This window comes from Aquarana catesbeiana, linkage group LG11 (genome assembly GCF_042186555.1).
Source record: "Aquarana catesbeiana isolate 2022-GZ linkage group LG11, ASM4218655v1, whole genome shotgun sequence".
Classification (NCBI taxonomy): domain Eukaryota; kingdom Metazoa; phylum Chordata; class Amphibia; order Anura; family Ranidae; genus Aquarana; species Aquarana catesbeiana.
Window position 1 is genome coordinate 212,671,899 of NC_133334.1, and position 19,112 is coordinate 212,691,010.

General features: G+C 46.6%; 1 protein-coding gene across 1 annotated transcript in view; it reads left to right on the forward strand.

Moving 5' to 3' along the window:
* CTSW (cathepsin W) overlaps positions 1-15,237 on the forward strand; it is a 71,868-nt gene extending 56,631 nt beyond the window's left edge. The window contains exons 10-11 of the mRNA XM_073605270.1: positions 10,179-10,237; positions 15,075-15,237. Of these exons, the coding sequence (XP_073461371.1) occupies positions 10,179-10,237; positions 15,075-15,167 (152 nt within the window). The 3' untranslated portion in view covers positions 15,168-15,237. The remainder of the gene's footprint in view (positions 1-10,178; positions 10,238-15,074) is intronic.
* Positions 15,238-19,112: the final 3,875 nt, after the last annotated feature.

A 19,112-nucleotide genomic window follows, 5' to 3' on the forward strand; every position in this document is an offset into this window, starting at 1 on the left:
TTTGGGTGGCAAAAATATGAATGCAATCTACTCAATAGGGGTGAACCTCTGGGGGAATCTAGGATGGAAAAGGACCTGGGGGTCCTAGTAGATGATAGCCTCAGCAATGGTATGCAATGCCAAGCTGCTGCTAACAAAGCAAACAGAGTATTGGCATGCATTAAAAGGGGATTAACTTCAGAGATAAAGCGATAATTCTCCCACTCTACAAGACTTTGGTCCTGCCTCACCTGGAGTATGCTGTCCAGTTCTGGGCACCAGTCCTCAGGAAGGATGTACTGAAAATGGAGCGAGTACAAAGAAGGGCAACAAAGCTAATAAATGGTCTGGAGGATATTAGTTATGAAGAAGGTTTGCGAGCACTGAACTTATTCTCTCTGGAGGAGAGAAACTTTAGAGGGGATATGATTTCAATTTATAAATACCATACTGGTGACCCCACAAAAGGGATAAAACTTTTTCACGGAAGGGAGTTTAATAAGACACGTGGCCACTCAATAAAATTAGAAGAAAAGAGGTTTAACCTTGAACTGCGTAGAGGGTTCTTTACTGTAAGAGCGGCAAGGATGTGGAATTTCCTTCCACAGGCGGTGGTTTCAGCAGGGGGCATTGATAGTTTCAAGAAACTATTAGATAAGCACCTGAACGACCACAACATACAGGGATATACAATGTAATACTGACATATAATCACACACATAGCTTGGACTTGATGGACTTGTGTCTTTTTTCAACCTCTCTGTCAGAAACCATGAAATCAGATCGAGACAGAAGTACAGTTAAATCACACTTGTTTAATAATAAAAATAAATAGAACAAACATAGTCAAAACATAGCCAGAGTTCAGGAACCAGAACAGATAGTCAGACAAGCCAAACGTCAGGGAGCCGGAGATGAGCGTAGTAAAACAGGAAGCAGGATCTGGAGCCAGAAGGGATGTCAGCCAAGCAAGTCTTTTAACAGGAATGCAGGAGAGCGTCTCTGTGATGTTGACTAAGGCTAAGGCAGAGATTCTCTGGGCTGGATGGCTTAAGTAGGCAGGACTGACGAGCAGGATATCATCAACAGCTGAGTACCTGTGGACAGATAGGAGCTGGCAATTAGCCGACAGCTAAATGGCCAGCTCAGAGAAGGATAGGCTGAACCCAGTCCTGACAGTACCCCCTCCTCAATGACCCCTCCCTCTCAGAGGACCACCAGGCTTAAGGGGAAAACGTCTATGGAAATCACGGATGAGGACAGGGGCATGTACGTCTGAGGATGAGACCCAAGAGCATTCCTCCGGACCTTACCCCTTCCAATGCACCCGGTACTGTATGTGCCCACGGAACCTATGGGAGTCAACAATGGACTGTACTTCACACTCCTTATGGTTCCCAACCTGTACAGGGTGAGGACGTGGCACTGAGGTGGTAAAGCGGTTGCAGAGCAAAAGGTTTTAATAAGGAGACATGAAATACATTTGAAATACACATGTTAGAAGGAAGGTGTAATGAGTAAGCCACTGGGTTAATCCTGCAAAGAATACAGAAAGACACAATAAACCGAGGTGCGAACTTCAGTGAGGGAGCACGAAGTCGGAGGTTGCGAGATGACAGCCAGACCCTGTCCCCAACCTGGTAGGAAGGTTGCGGTCTGCGGTCAGAATGGAGTCTGTACCTATCATTAGCATGTCACAAAGCCTCCTGGACTTCTGCCCAAGTGGAACGAAGACCACGGAGATGCTCCTCTAACGCAGGAATACTCTGCGGAACAAATAAGTCAGGCAACATGGAAGGTTTGAAACCATAGTTCACCATAAACTGGAACAATCAGGAAGCAGAATTCAAGGCACTATTGTGACCAAACTCTGCCCACGGTAATAGATCTGACCAGTTGTTATGATGGTCAGAAATATAGCATTGTAGGAATTACTCCAAGGACTGATTGGTTCGTTCTGAGGCCCCATTACACTGCGGGTGATATGCAGAGGTAAAAGCAAGCTGAATTCCCAACTGTGCACAAAAGGCTCGCCAGACCTGGGACACAAACTGACTACCCCTGTCCAAGACAATCACCTTGGGTAGCCCATGTAAGCGAAAGATCTCCAGAGCAAAAATGGAAGCCAGTTCCTTAGAAGTGGGCAACTTCTTTAGTGGAATACAATGAGACATTTTTGAGAACCGGTCAACCACCATAAGGATAACTGTGTTGCCCTGGGAGTTGGGTAACTCCACAATGAAATCCATAGACGGGTGAATCCAGGGCCTCTCTCCATTGGGTATGGGTGGTAGGAGGCCCACTGGAAGATGTCGTGGAGTCTTATGCCCTGTACACACGGTCGGACATTGATCGGACATTCCGACAACAAAATCCATGGATTTTTTCCGACGGATGTTGGCTCAAACTTGTCTTGCATACACACAGTCACACAAAGTTGTCGGAAAATCCGATCGTTCTGAACGCGGTGACGTAAAACACGTACGTCGGGACTATAAACGGGGCAATAGCCAATAGCTTTCGTCTCTTAATTTATTCTGAGCATGCGTGACACTTTGTGCGTCGGATTTGTATACACACAATCGGAATTTCCGACAACAGATTTTGTTGTCGGAAAATTTTATAGCAAGCTCTCAAACTTTGTGTGTCGGAAATTCCTATGGAAAATGTGTGATGGAGCCTACACACGGTCGGAATTTCTGACAACAAGGTTCTATCACACATTTTCGAATGGGAAAATCCTATCATGTGTACAGGGCATAACTCTGAGCACACACGGAACAGGCAGCTACGAAGGCGGTTACATCAGCACGTAGACTAGGCCACCAGAATTGTTGGGAAATGGCCCAAAAGAGTTACATAGTTCCATAGTTATATAGTAGGTGAAGTTGAAAAAAGACACAAGTTCATCAAGTCCAACCTATGTGTGTGATTATATGTCAGTATTACATTGTATATCCCTGTATGTTACGGTCATTCAGGTGCTTATCTAATAGTTTCTTGAAACTATCAATGCCCCCCGCTGAGACCACTGCCTGTGGAAGGGAATTCCACATCCTTGCCGCTCTTACCGTAAAGCACCCTCTACGTAGTTTAGGTTAAACCTCTTTTCTTCTAATTTTAATGAGTGGCCACGAGTCTTGTTAAACTCCCTTCTGCAAAAAAGTTTTATCCTTATTGTGGGGTCACCACCAGTATGGTATTTGTAAATTGAAATCATATCCCCTCTCAAGCGTCTCTTCTCCAGAGAGAATAAGTTCAGTGCTCACAACCTTTCCTCATAGGTTGATTCTTCCCAGGGTGGCCAGCAGCCTTGGGAGAATGGTAAGTCTGGAGCACGGCAGTATGGAGACTCTCTGGGACAAAGCAGCGGTCACAAGGTTTCTCAGGAGGAGCATGGACCTGAGCAGCAAGAATTTTGTCACCCAAAGGAGAAGTGAGACTGGTGCGAACCGTAGACAGAATACGATCAGGAGGAATCACAGGAGCCAGAACCGACTCCAACATGGAAGTGGAGGAAAATTGTTGTGACAAGGCGTCAGCCCTTACATTCTTAGTACTGGGTAAGAATGAGACAATGTAATTGAAACTTGACAAGAAAAGAGCCCATCGTGCCCTTCTGGGAGAGAGGCGTTTAGCCTCAGACTAGAATGTGAGATTCCTATGGTCAGTAAGAATGAGAATAGGCACAGTGGTACCTTTGAGGAGATGTCTCCATTCTTTCAGGGCTAAAATGATCGCCAACAGCTCTCTGTCACCAATCTCATAATTGCACACCGCAGGTGACAATTTCTTGGAAAAGTAGCCACAAGGATGCAAAGCGCTCTCAGAGGTAGGATTTTGAGACAGAAGGGCGCCAACTCCAGTGTCAGAAGCATCAACCTCAAGGATAAAAGGCAACGTAGGATCAGGATGTGCCAACACAGGAGCAGAAACAAAGGCAGCCTTGAGACTCTCAAAGGCCTTAACGGACTCCGAAGACCAACTCTGTGGGTTACCGTCCTCTCTGGTCATATCAGTCAGGGGCTTGACCAGAGATGAGAAGTTACGAATAAACTTACGATAATAGTTGGCAAAGCCCAGGAAACACTGCAGAGGACGTAAACCCACGGGTCGGGGCCACTGTAGGACTGCAGAAGGTTTCTCTGGGTCCATTGAAAAACCAGCAGTGGAAATGACATAACCCAGGAATTTAACCTGTTCACGATGGAATTCGCACTTCTCCAATTTACAATAGAGATTGTTCTCTTAGTTTCTGAAGCACACAACAGACATCTGTGTGGTGGCTCTCCAGGGACTTGGAAAATATGAGGATATCATCGAGATAAACCACAACACATAACTGCAACAAATCTTGGAGGACATCGTTAATGAGTTCCTGGAAAACTGCCCAGGCGTTACAAAGGCTAAAATTTACGAGGTACTCATAATGGCCTGTTCTGGTAATAAACGCAGTTTTCCACTTGTCGCCCTGCTTAATCCTCACGAGATTGTATACCCCTCTCAAATCAAGCTTTGTGAAAACCGTTGCTCCCTTGAGGTGGTCAAATAACTCCGTAATCAATGGAATCGGATAGGCATTCCTAATCGTGAAAGGATTGAGACCTCTATAATCAATACAAGGTCTCAGTTCACCACTCTTCTTCACGAAGAAGAAACCAGCAGGGAACGAGGATTTGCGGATTTCGCCTCGAGAAACTGCATCAGCAACATACTCCTCCATGGCCTTATCCTCTAAGCCCGACAAAGGGTAAACCCGGCCACGAAGGGGTATGGCACCAGGTTGAAGGTCAATTGCGCAATCATACGGACAGTGTGGAGGCAAACTACCAGCTTGACCTTTGTCAAAGACATCGCTAAAATCGCAGTACTCCTCCAGCAGGGAGGAGAGTGAAGAGGTGCACAGGACCTTGGCTACCTTCTGGAAGCATGTCTTACTGCATTGTGGCGACCAGGAGAGAACCTCAGCACGGAGCCAATCAAAAGAGGGGTTGTGCCTTTGTAACCAAGGATAACCAATAACCAATGGAAACTTAGGTGAGGAAATAACTTGGAATTGAATTATCTCATGGTGAAGAGCCCCTATGGCCATGGACAATGGAACCATCTCATGAGTCACATGAGCAGGCTGTGGGTGTCTCCCGTCAAGAGCCTCAATGGCAAGTGGAGTGTCATGCAGTGGACTCGAGTGCTTCGATACAAAGGTAGCATCAATGAACAGGCCTGCAGCCCCAGAGTAGGGATGAGCCGAACACCCCCCTGTTCGGTTCGCACCAGAACATGTGAACAGGAAAAAAGTTTGTTCGAACATGCGAACACCGTTAAAGTCTATGGGACACGAACATGAATAATCAAAAGTGCTAATTTTAAAGGCTTATATGCAAGTTATTGTCATAAAAAGTGTTTGGGGACCTGGGTCCTGCCCCAGGGGACATGGATCAATGCAAAAAAAAGTTTTAAAAACGGCCGTTTTTTCAGGAGCAGTGATTTTAATAATGCTTAAAGTCAAACAATAAAAGTGTAATATCCCTTTAAATTTCGTACCTGGGGGGTGTCTATAGTATGCCTGTAAAGGGGCGCATGTTTCCTGTGTTTAGAACAGTCTGACAGCAAAATGACATTTTGAAGGAAAAAACTCATTTAAAACTACCCGCGGCTATTGCATTGCCGACAATACACATAGAAGTTCATTGATAAAAACGGCATGGGAATTCCCCAAAGGGGAACCCCGAACCAAAATTAAAAAAAAAAAATGACGTGGGAGTCCTCCTAAATTCCATACCAGGCCCTTCAGGTCTGGTATGGATATTAAGGGGAACCCCGGCCAAAATTTAAAAAAAAAAATGACGTGGGGTTCCCCCTAAATTCCATACCAGACCCTTCAGGTCTGGTATGGATTTTAAGGGGAACCCCGCGCCAAAAAAAAAAAAAAAAAACGGCGTGGGGTCCCCCCAAAAATCCATACCAGACCCTTATCCGAGCACGCAACCTGGCAGGCCGCAGGAAAAGAGGGGGGGACGAGAGTGCGGCCCCCCCTCCCTCCTGAACCGTACCAGGCCACATGCCCTCAACATTGGGAGGGTGCTTTGGGGTAGCCCCCCAAAACACCTTGTCCCCATGTTGATGAGGACAAGGGCCTCATCCCCACAACCCTGGCCGGTGGTTGTGGGGGTCTGCGGGCGGGGGGCTTATCGGAATCTGGAAGCCCCCTTTAACAAGGTGACCCCCAGATCCCGGCCCCCCCCCTGTGTGAAATGGTAAGGGGGTACATAAGTACCCCTACCATTTCACGAAAAAAGTGTCAAAAATGTTAAAAATGACAAGAGACAGTTTTTGACAATTCCTTTATTTAAATGCTTCTTCTTTCTTCTATCTTCCTTCATCTTCTGGTTCTTCTGGCTCTTCTGGTTCTTCTGGTTCTTCCTCCGGCGTTCTCGTCCAGCATCTCCTCCGCGGCGTCTTCTGTCTTCTTCTCCTCGGGCCGCTCCGCACCCATGGCATGGGGGGGAGGCTCCCGCTCTTCTCTTCTTCTCTTCTTCTCTTCTTCATTTTCTTCTCCGGGCCGCTCCGCAATCCATGCTGGCATGGAGGGAGGCTCCCGCTGTGTGACGGCGCTCCTCGTCTGACAGTTCTTAAATAACGGGGGGGGGGCGGGGACACCCGGTGACCCCGTCCCCCTCTGACGCACGGTGACTTGACGGGACTTCCCTGTGGCATTCCCCGTGACGTCACAGGGAAGTCCCGTCAAGTCACCGTGCGTCAGAGGGGGGCGGGGTCACCGGGTGGCCCCGCCCGCCGTTATTTAAGAACTGTCAGACGAGGAGCGCCGTCACACAGCGGGAGCCTCCCTCCATGCCAGCATGGATTGCGGAGCGGCCCGGAGAAGAAAATGAAGAAGAGAAGAAGAGAAGAAGAGAAGAAAAGAAGAAAAGAAGAAAAGAAGAAGAGAAGAAGAGAAGAGCGGGAGCCTCCCCCCCATGCCATGGGTGCGGAGCGGCCCGAGGAGAAGAAGATAGAAGACGCCGCGGAGGAGATGCTGGACGAGAACGCCGGAGGAAGAACCAGAAGAGCCAGAAGAGCCAGAAGAACCAGAAGAACCAGAAGATGAAGGAAGATAGAAGAAGACTTTAAATAAAGGAATTGTCAAAAACTGTCTCTTGTCATTTTTAACATTTTTGACACTTTTTTCGTGAAATGGTAGGGGTACTTATGTACCCCCTTACCATTTCACACAGGGGGGGGGCCGGGATCTGGGGGTCACCTTGTTAAAGGGGGCTTCCAGATTCCGATAAGCCCCCCCGCCCGCAGACCCCCACAACCACCGGCCAGGGTTGTGGGGATGAGGCCCTTGTCCTCATCAACATGGGGACAAGGTGTTTTGGGGGGCTACCCCAAAGCACCCTCCCAATGTTGAGGGCATGTGGCCTGGTACGGTTCAGGAGGGAGGGGGGGCCGCACTCTCGTCCCCCCCTCTTTTCCTGCGGCCTGCCAGGTTGCGTGCTCGGATAAGGGTCTGGTATGGATTTTTGGGGGGACCCCACGCCGTTTTTTTTTTTTTTTTTGGCGCGGGGTTCCCCTTAAAATCCATACCAGACCTGAAGGGTCTGGTATGGAATTTAGGGGGAACCCCACGTCATTTTTTTTTTTAAATTTATGCAGGGGTTCCCCTTAATATCCATACCAGACCTGAAGGGCCTGGTATGGAATTTAGGGGGACCCCCACGTCATTTTTTTTTTTTAATTTTGGTTCGGGGTTCCCCTTTGGGGAATTCCCATGCCGTTTTTATCAATGAACTTCTATGTGTATTGTCGGCAATGCAATAGCCGCGGGTAGTTTTAAATGAGTTTTTTCCTTCAAAATGTCATTTTGCTGTCAGACTGTTCTAAACACAGGAAACATGCGCCCCTTTACGGGCACACTATAGACACCCCCCAGGTACGAAATTTAAAGGGATATTACACTTTTATTGTTTGACTTTAAGCATTATTAAAATCACTGCTCCTGAAAAAACGGCCGTTTTTAAAACTTTTTTTTGCATTGATCCATGTCCCCTGGGGCAGGACCCAGGTCCCCAAACACTTTTTATGACAATAACTTGCATATTAGCCTTTAAAATTAGCACTTTTGATTTCTCCCATAGACTTTTAAAGGGTGTTCCGCGGCATTCGAATTTGCCGCGAACACCCCAAATTGTTCGCTGTTCGGTGAACTTGCGAACAGCCAATGTTCGAGTCGAACATGAGTTCGACTCGAACTCGAAGCTCATCCCTACCCCAGAGTCGATTAGAGCCTGTATCTCGACGGACGACTCAGCCCAAGAAAGGGTAACTGAAACCAGGGGCTTAATCTTCTGGATAACTGGGGACGAAACCACGCCACCTAAGCTCTGTCCATGACAGGACCTCAAGGTTTGGGCGTTCCCTGGATGGGTAGGACAAGACTTCAAAAAGTGACCTTCCTGGCCACAATAAAGGCACAATCTCTCCCTCCTTCTAAAGCTTCTCTCATCCACAAAGACCCGTGAAGCCCAAGTGCATGGGTTCATCTTCATTGACCAACTCGGTACCAGGAGACATGGGAGGTGAGGGAGTCATGGGTGGGACTGCAAAGCTCGGAGGCAAACATACAGGAGGCTTCCACAAGTGCTCCTTAAAAGAGAGTCTTTCTCTCAGTCTGGAGTCAATGAGGATGGCAAACGTGATCAAGACAACAGGTTTTTGCGTCTCCCATAGAGGGTTTGCCCAGACCAAGGCTCTCTTAGAAAGCAAAGATATCACAAAACCTACTTTGCTTCTGTCCGTGGGAAACGCCTGGGGCAGCATCTCAAAGTATATCTCAACCTGGTTGAGAAACCCTCTGCATTGAACTGGGTCACCCCCAAATCGCTGGGGAAGCGGAACTAGACATACCTCTTATAGAGGTAGTACTTGTGGTGGGTGCCTGCACAGAGACTAGCGCAGCAGCAGGGATGGCCTGCAACTCAGGTTGTACCGGAGCAGCCACAGTGGGAGATTCCAGGTGAGCCACCCGACTCAGGAGCGTTTGTAGCGCCATGGCAAACTGATCCATGCAGTGATCTTGCTAATCCAATCTGGAAAAAATATTACCAACAGGCAGAGATCCTCTGGGCTGGACGGCTTAAGTAGGCAGGACTAACAAGCAAGATATCATCAACAGCTAAGTACATGTGGAGAGATAGGAGCTGGCAATTAGCCGACAGCTGAGCGCCAGCTCAGAGAAGGAAGGGCTGAACCCAGCCCTGACACTCACCTACTACGTAAACTATGAAGTGAAACTAGGAAAAGGTTCACATGCTGTTCACTGCTAGCTGGGAGTAAACAAGTTCTCTACAAGATTCATCTGACTATTTATAATTGCTTCCACAAAATCTACACCCTCTCTGCCACAATACCTGACTCACAAGGATGTTTTTGCCAACCTTTGCATGGTCCAGCATCTCCTGTTGCATTCTTTATGCTATAAAATACATTAAAAACCCAATATTGAGAGTGGGATCCCTTCATAATGGGCACAGCATGTGAGCAGACCCAAGAACTAAATTATAGCATCCAGCAGAAACTGGAATGGCATTTTTGGGTGGACTGGCCCTTTAAACTGTTATGTATTTTCAATGAGCACACATGATTTTCTCAATTGGTACTAAATGGCCTAATGTGGGCTATGAAAATATTATCCATACCTTAAACCACTACCTCCCAGCTTAAACAATAACCAAGGACAGGATGGTTGCATGGTTTTTATATTATCGCATTCAGGGTTTTTTTCAACTTGTTTTAAAAACTCCATAAAATGGGGCGGTTCTTTCCTGTTATCAATGACCAGAAGGGAGTAAAATGTGAAAGTGATTCTTTTATCACTAGCAAAGGAAAATTTCCCCCTTTCCCAACCAGAAAAGCAAAGTGGTGGTTACCTTGTTTAGGTTTGGTTTCCTCTGTATCAAGAGTGAAAAAGCATAGATTGGACTATTGTTGTTAGCTATGCTACTAAATGAGTTAAGGGCATTTTGGTATTCTAAATGATAGGAATTTGCCTCTGTAAAATTTTGTTATAAACATATTTAATTCTCTATATTCACATACTTTGTTGGTTGTGCTTGAGCACAGTCTACATCACAAATTTAACATGTATGTACATTCTCCTTTGTCATGACATAACGAGACTTATATTTTACATTTAGAGAAACCTACACCTTACTGGATTGTAAAGAACAGCTATGGTCCTAACTGGGGAGAGAAGGTAAACACTGCATTCATTTGATGTTCTTCTACTTATTACAATTTATAGCCATCATTTTTCTATGGCTATGAGTGTTAGCCATGGGCAGAGAGGGTATGTAACACCCCTACCTCACCCCTTTGTACAAAATGGAGCAGTCTAGAGTATTTAACATGAAGTACAGTTCATTATACAGTAAATTGTCAGCAGTAGGTAATGTACAAGCATACCCCACAATGGGACCAGGGCATGTATGTAAAATAAAAATGTTCTTAAAGTGAAGCAATATCTTCTTTCACTTGCATGTAATGCATTGCAATAGTCATTTGCAGGAATAACTGATTACCTAGGCAAGCTGGCCGACTCTAAAATCGGATATACTGGGAGCAGTGCCATGTCAAGCTGACCAAGATTTTCCATAGATGCCAATGTGTCCATACTCGCGAGTGTACGTAAAGCGGGGTATGCCTGCACAGAATGGGTGGAGTGAAGTACATGGCATAGTGGTGCATAGTGGTGTCTGTTTGATAACAGCTCTCAGTCTTGGGAGCACTGTAGAGCTCAGCTTTGAGTTTGACGTTAGCTATACTCTATCTCAGGAACTGTGCTCCTGAAACACAGAGGAGAATGCAGCTGTTAAACCAACATTGCAGCCCTGCAGATTACACAGGGAAAGTTGAACTGTCAGTTTAATAGTTTGATGAAAGTGGCAGTAGGATAAACTCCACAATACTTACCTCCCTTTAATGGTCTAATGTTCCTTGCTGGCACCGGCATCTTCTACCCGGCTTCTTTTGGTGTGGGATGTCATTCCTGCGCATGCTTAAAATTGCAGTTATCCCGACACACACACGCTGTGCCGGAATGCAAATGTGGCTCAGTGTACATTCCAAAGAAGACTGTGAGCAGGCAGGTAGGTTTATTTTATTGTGCAGAATAGACACTGCATGTCCCTTATGCAACAAAGAACCTATCTGCTCACAGTTTTCAAAAGTGGGACTTTCAGAATTTGTAAAAAAAAAAAAAACAACCATATAGTAAATGACCTGTAGTATAAAAAAAAGTGCTTCTGATTTTGAAGGCCCTGCAATATTTGCGCAAATTATTATAAAAACAATTTTTGCTATAAATACACTAAAATCAGTATTAGCACATTTTGCAAAATTCCTGCTAAATTCTTACTAAATATAAAATCTTAACCTGTGCTGAGTTAATAAATAACAAATATTTGTAAATTTTAAATTGCGCCTTTTTGCAAATTGGTGGAAATCAAGCATATGCAAAAATTTCTCAAAAAATCTGGAGGTTTTCATTTTTAACTTACAGCTTTCAGAGTTTGAAAAGGACCCCCAAATCATATATTTTCTGAAAGCACATGACCAGGAGAATCAAAAGAAGGTTCTAATGATTTTTAAAGCCATACAATATTTGCGCAAAAGTTTATAACAAAATTTCACTAAAAAAACACTAAAGTCTTTATTTGCACACAATTACGCATAACCTACAAAATTCTTGCTAAATTCCTACTAAGGCCTCGTTTACATGGGGCGTATGCCCCATGGAGAGCCATGTTTACTTGCACGGGAATGCACAGGTATTCTGTGCACCCCTGTGCAGGTAGTCCTATTCATGTCAATTGGGATGCTGCAGCTGCAAATACAGATCTGTGTGGGTGTAGGTATATAGCCCCAAATGCAGACAGTGTGAGTTCAGGGACAAACACACACATAGATGTCAAGTTGGGAGTACTGACTGTGTCCATGCAGCTGCTGGGTCCCAATTGATATGGATGGGACTGCCTGCACAGGAATGGACGGGACACCTCTGCATCCCTGTGCAGCTAAAAATGGCCTCACTGTAGTATGACCCACCTGAACAAGGCCTTAGGCCTTGTTTACACTTGCAGTTGGGGGGCAGCAAAAATGCATGATTGAGCTGCGTTTCTGCTGCCCGCCAACCACCCCCCATAAGCTGCAATAGAAAGCTTCGCTTTGCACCCACAGTACAGTTGACCCGACTTGGAGTGATGCCGCCATTTGAACGCTACACAACCAAGTCTGAGGAAACGCTGGAAAAGGCCAAATGGGGTTAAAACAGGGGGAGGATGCATCTAATCACTTCCTCACTACTTGTCCTATCTTCTAAAGCGCGATACGAATGCGGATTGGGCTTCAGCAGCAGGGAGCGATTTAGATGTATGTTTAAATCTACCCTTATTAGGTTTTTTATTTTTATTATTTTTTACATTTTTTTTGTGGGAGGGATGAGGGGGTTTGGAGAGACATCATGGGTCTAAACAGACCCCTAATGCCTGTCAGTAGCTTCTGAAACGCGATCAAAACACAATCTGGATCTCAGTGGCAAGGGTGCTTTAGATGCATGTCTAAATCTACCTTTATTAGGTTTTTTATTTTTACTATTTATTACAATTTTATTTTTTACATTTTTTTTCTTGGGGCAGGGCAGTTGGGAAAGACATCAGGGGTCTAAACCCCTAATGTCTCTTTTTTGAGACAGAGAAAGGGACTGAAGACAGTCCCTTTATCTGAATCCTGACCCGCACTGTATATGTATGACATATTCATTCACAAACAGACACAGAGTAAACACAGGTTCATTCATCACGGACAGGGAGTATCGCTATTAATCACTTTGTTCATTCAGGAAAGGAAGGGGGTTGGTAAACCCCCCCGCTCTCCATCCAGACACATTGCACTCGCCGATCTCCCGGGCAGCAGTTGCAAAGAACGCTGGCTTGCAGAGCTGCATGGAGGGGCCACCGGAAATCGTGAGGGGGGGCACTGAAGGGAGTGCCATCAAGGGGGGGACATCAATTTAGGAAAAAAAAATGTGAATCTGCAATTGCCGGCAGGAGTCACAGCGGAGGGAGCCGGTGTTCTATCGAGAAATGTCTCCCGTCGAAAAATGCCCCAGATGGGTATGTGCATGCGCAGTAACAAACGTCAATCCAGCTGATATGTGCTGGCGTGATGTAAACACAGCGCATGCGCAGATCGTCGGAGGCATTTCTCTACGGGAGACAGTATTCAACGGGCAGTATTCAAAGCTATGCAAACAGCGGAGGGAGACCGTATTTGTCAGAATGTGCCTCGCTGTTGAGGCGAAGGGCAAGTTTTGTCTGTGTTGCAGGATGGGTTTGGTGTGTTAAATGGCTCGTTTTGCCTGTGTGTAAGGGCGGGTTGCAACACACACAAAACCGGCACTTCAACACACCCACAACAGCGAGGCAGAATTGGAGAACTACGTTCCCCCGCTGTTTGCATAGCATCGGATAATGCCTCTGACTATCTGCACATGTGCTGTGTTGATGTCATGCCAACTCATCAACATATCAGCTGGAGTGACGTTTGTTACTGTGCATGCGCTGACCCATCGGGGGCATTTTTCGACGGGAGGCATTTCTCGATAGAACACCGGCAATTGCAACGGATCCATAGAGATCCATGCTGGGGGGGAAGGGGGGCGCTGATGCTAAGGGGTAAACATTTGTGCTGGGGGGACAGATGTAGTAGGCAGAGGACAGTGTGGGGGGAACAGAGCAATCATTTCAGGCAGTTCAGAAGGGGGGGAAGCAGCGGGTGACAGGTAGAGAGGCAGCAGAGGGGTGGTGTTATTTTATCTGAATAACTCTTATTAGCGTCTTGTTAGCCACTAATCAGAGCTATTGTTTTGTTCAGCAGAGTCTGCTGAACATTTCTGATATAAGTTTATGGTCACTAAAGTGACCATGAGCTTATAACAGAAGAGGAATGTAGGTCCATACGGCGTACAGACTTGGCCACCTGCAAGCAGTTCTGTAGGTCCGTATGCCATACGGACCTGGCAGCGAAAGGGTTAAAGAAGAGGTAAGTATGACTTTAGTTCCTCTTTAAAATGCTTTTACTGGTTCTTGAGAATGTAAATGCTTTACTGTGTATGACCTTGGCACAGGTTCACTTAAATTTACATAAATTTACTAGTGAGTTTAAAAATTTTGTTTCTATAAATAATTTTACAGTGGTTGTAAAGGCTAAAGGTTTTTTAACCTTAATGCATTCTCTGCATTAGGGCAAAAAAACCTTCTACGATTAGCTCCCCCCCAGCCCCTCCTAAATACTTACCTGAGCTTGATCTCGATCCAGCGACGTGCCTAAGAGTGGCATCACTGCTCTCTCTCTCCTCACTGAACATAAAGGCAACCATGCTGGCTCCTGCTGCTGTCAATCAAATCCAGTGAGGAGGACAGGGGTGGGGCTGAGCCACACTATGTGGGGCTATAGACACACAGAGCTTGGCTCGGGAGCAAGCCCACATGTCTGTCCCCATAGCAAGTGCTTGTTAGAGGGGTAGACACTGAACAGGAGGAGAGGAAAGTGCTGGTGGGAGACCCAAGAAAAGGAGGTTCGGCACGCTCCGTGCAATACCATTGTACAGAACAGGTGAGTATAACATGTTTGTTATTTTAATTTTAAAAAAACAGCCTTCCTACTTGTTTGGTTGCCCAACTCTCACAACCTTTACTGACAAAATGTGGGAAATGTATTGACCTAGCGAATATTTTGTCAACTTGAAATATATCAGAAGCTCCTATTTAAAAAAATCTATATTTTTACAGAATAAACATCATGTAAAAGTTAACAATACCCACAAAAGTGTGACAAAAATGAGCATGACTCCCTATTACGCTCCAGGAATTACTGCAGGGCTGGATTAAAATATGCAAAACAGACTTGACATCATGCATTTTACTTTTTGCTGAAAATCTCTTTATACTCATCTAACTGTCTTTAAGTGATTACAACATTTATTTGCAGTACATTTCTTTCAAAGTATAACATTTTAATTCTTTAATTCACAGGGGTATTTTAGGATTTTTCTTGGAAAAAATATTTGCGGGATTACAAAATACCCAGTAGCTGCTATTGTGCAGAAGAAAAAAAGTGCACCATAAACTGTATGCTTACAAGTATCAGTGTATATTATCAATGTATATACAATGCCAATAAATGGAATTACTAAAAATACAATAAAGTGGTTCTAGAATTTGGTTTGTTAATTTGTCATCATTTTTTATTTTTTTTTTACCAGAAAATAGTTTTTATTGAGAAAAACATAGTATTTTGACAGACTGCAGCAGATACGTGCTTTACATTACATTGTATCATGTTGTAATGACTCCGAAACACATTACGAATAAGTAACTTTTAGTGCCGGTTCACACTGATGCAAGTTCATAACGAATGTGATGCGTCAAAAACATTCTAAATTCGCATGTCATCTATAAAGTCATTGTTTTCAATGACGGTGGTTCACATACATGTGTTGCGATTCCTCTACGAATGCGATACAATAAAAAAAAAGGGTCTTGTGCGAGTTTACAGCGTTGCGTTGCGAATTTAGTCTCCATAGACATCAATGTAAATCGTTCTGGAATCGCATTGTTGGTTCAGATATGTGCGAATTCCACCACACTACTCTCCACAAAAACCAGGAAGTACACAGGAAGTTAACACCTTTTTTTTTTTTACATTATGATTCCATTGGCTAGAACCAGGGCCGGACTGGCCTACCGGGATACCGGGAAATATCCCGGTAGGCTGGCTGCACAAAGTACCGCTGGGGCCGCTCACAGTGCCTGTGTCAGCATCAGCAATCTAAAGAGCGGCCGCCGCTGCTGCACTATGCCATGGCTGTGTGTCACTCACTGTCTGTGTGTGTCTCCGGGGCCGCTCACTGCCTGTGTCCTGACCTAAAGATCAGCAGCGGTGGCCGCCGCTGCTGCACTATGCCATGGCTGCCTGTGTCACTCACTGTCTCCTCCGGCGCGCCGCCCACCACACTCATCATGCCTCGCTCTGTCTGTGTGCCTGTGGGGGAGGAGCAGGAGAATGCCGTGCTGCTCCATTTTGCCTCGTCCCGTGCGGTGCTACAGCACAACAAGAATTAAGGTATTAAAAAAAAATATCTCTCTCTCTCTCTCTCTCTCTCCCAGATTATTAGCTGTATACCATCAAACACTGCCACTGTGCCCATAGATTGCCAACACTGTGCCCTGCCCATCAAACGCAGCCACTGTACCCATCAATTGCAGCCACTGTACCATCAAACACAGCCACTGTACCCATAAATTGCCACCACTGTGCCCATTAAACGCAGCCACTGTACCATCAAACGCAGCCACTGTACCATCAAACGCAGCCACTGTGCCCATCAAACGCATCCACTGTGCCATCAAACACAGCCACTGTACCCATAAATTGCCACCACTGTGCCCATTCAACGCTGCCACTGTACCATCAAACGCAGCCACTGTACCCATCAATTGCAGCCACTGTACCCATCAATTGCAGCCACTGTACCCATCAATTGCAGCCACTGTGCCCATCAAACGCAGCCACTGTACCATCAAACGCAGCCACTGTACCCATAAATTGCCACCACTGTGCCCATTAAACGCTGCCACTGTACCATCAAACGCAGCCACTGTACCATCAAACGCAGCCACTGTACCCATAAATTGCCACCACTGTGCCCATTAAACGCTGCCACTGTACCATCAAACGCAGCCACTGTACCATCAAACGCAGCCACTGTGCCCATCAATTGCAGCCACTGTGCCCATTAAACGCAGCCACTGTACCATCAAACGCAGCCACTGTACCCATAAATTGCCACCACTGTGCCCATTAAACGCTGCCACTGTACCATCAATCGCAGCCACTGTACCATCAAACGCAGCCACTGTACCCATAAATTGCCACCACTATGCCCATTAAACACTGCCACTGTACCATCAAACGCAGCCACTGTACCATCAAACGCAGCCACTGTGCCCATCAAACGCAGCCACTGTGCCCATCAATTGCAGCCACTGTGCCCATCAAACGCAGCCACTGTACCATCAAACGCAGCCACTGTACCCATAAATTGCCACCACTGTGCCCATTAAACGCTGCCACTGTACCATCAAACGCAGCCACTGTACCATCAAACGCAGCCACTGTACCCATGAATTGCCACCACTGTGCCCATTAAACGCTGCCACTGTACCATCAAACGCAGCCACTGTACCATCAAACGCAGCCACTGTACCCATAGATTGCCAACACTGTGCCCTGCCCATCAAACGCAGCCACTGTGCCCATTAAACGCAGCCACTGTACCCATCAATTGCAGCCACTGTACCATCAAACGCAGCCACTGTACCATCAAACGCAGCCACTGTACCCATAAATTGCCACCACTGTGCCCATTAAACGCTGCCACTGTACCATCAAACGCAGCCACTGTACCATAAACGCAGCCACTGTGCCCATCAATTGCAGCCACTGTGCCCATCAAACGCAGCCACTGTACCATCAAACGCAGCAACTGTACCCATAAATTGCCACCACTGTGCCCATTAAACGCTGCCACTGTACCATCAAACGCAGCCACTGTACCATAAACGCAGCCACTGTGCCCATCAATTGCAGCCACTGTGCCCATCAAACGCAGCCACTGTACCATCAAACGCAGCCACTGTACCCATAAATTGCCACCACTGTGCCCATTAAACACAGCCACTGTACCATCAAACGCTGCCACTGTACCATCAAGCGCAGCCACTGTACCCATCAAACGCAGCCACTGTACCATCAAACGCAGCCACTGTACCCATAAATTGCCACCACTGTGCCCATTAAACGCTGCCACTGTACCATCAAACGCAGCCACTGTACCATCAAATGCAGCCACTGTACCCATCAATTGCCACCACTGTGCCCATTAAACACAGCCACTGTGCCCATCAAACGCAGCCACTGTACCATCAAACGCAGCCACTGTACCCATAAATTGCCACCACTGTGCCCATTAAACGCTGCCACTGTACCATCAAACGCAGCCACTGTACCATCAAATGCAGCCACTGTACCCATCAATTGCAGCCACTGTGCCCATTAAACGCTGCCACTGTACCATCAAACGCAGCCACTGTACCATCAAACGCAGCCACTGTACCCATTAAACACAGCCACCGTGCCCATCAAACGCAGCCACTGTACCATCAAACGCAGCCACTGTACCCATAAATTGCCACCACTGTGCCCATTAAACGCTGCCACTGTGCCCATCAAACGCAGCCACTGTACCATCAAACGCAGCCACTGTACCCATAAATTGCCACCACTGTGCCCATTAAACACAGTCACTGTGCCCATCAAACGCTGCCACTGTACCCATAAATTGCTGCCACTGTGCCCCATCAAACGCAGCCACTGTACCCATTATTTGCAGCCACTGTGCCCATTAAACGCAGCCACTGTACCATCAAACGCAGCCACTGCACCCATAAATTGCCACCACTGTGCCCATTAAACGCTGCCACTGTGCCCATCAAACGCAGCCACTGTACCATCAAACGCAGCCACTGTACCCATAAATTGCCACCACTGTGCCCATTAAACACAGCCACTGTGCCCATCAAACGCAGCCACTGCACCCATAAATTGCCGCCACTGTGCCCATCAAACGCAGCCACTGTGCCCATCAAACGCAGCCACTGTACCCATAAATTGCCGCCACTGTGCCCATCAAACGCAGCCACTGTGCCCATCAAACGCAGCTACTGTAACCATCAATTGCCGCCAGTTTGCCCCATCAATTGCCACCAGTTTGCCCATTAAATCCTGCCAGTGTCCCCCCGCCCCGGCACTTACCTGTCTCAGGTCAGCGCGTTGCTCCACGCTCCCTCCGATAGGCATCCAATCACAGCGCCTGTCGCTTCAGCCAATCAGGTGACAGGTAACCAGACCCAGTGCACCTGATTGGCTGAGAGGCGGGTCAGTGTTAGGGAAGCGATTTATTTGATTTCCTAACACAGCACTGTGTAAGCAGCGAACGCACAGCAGTGTGC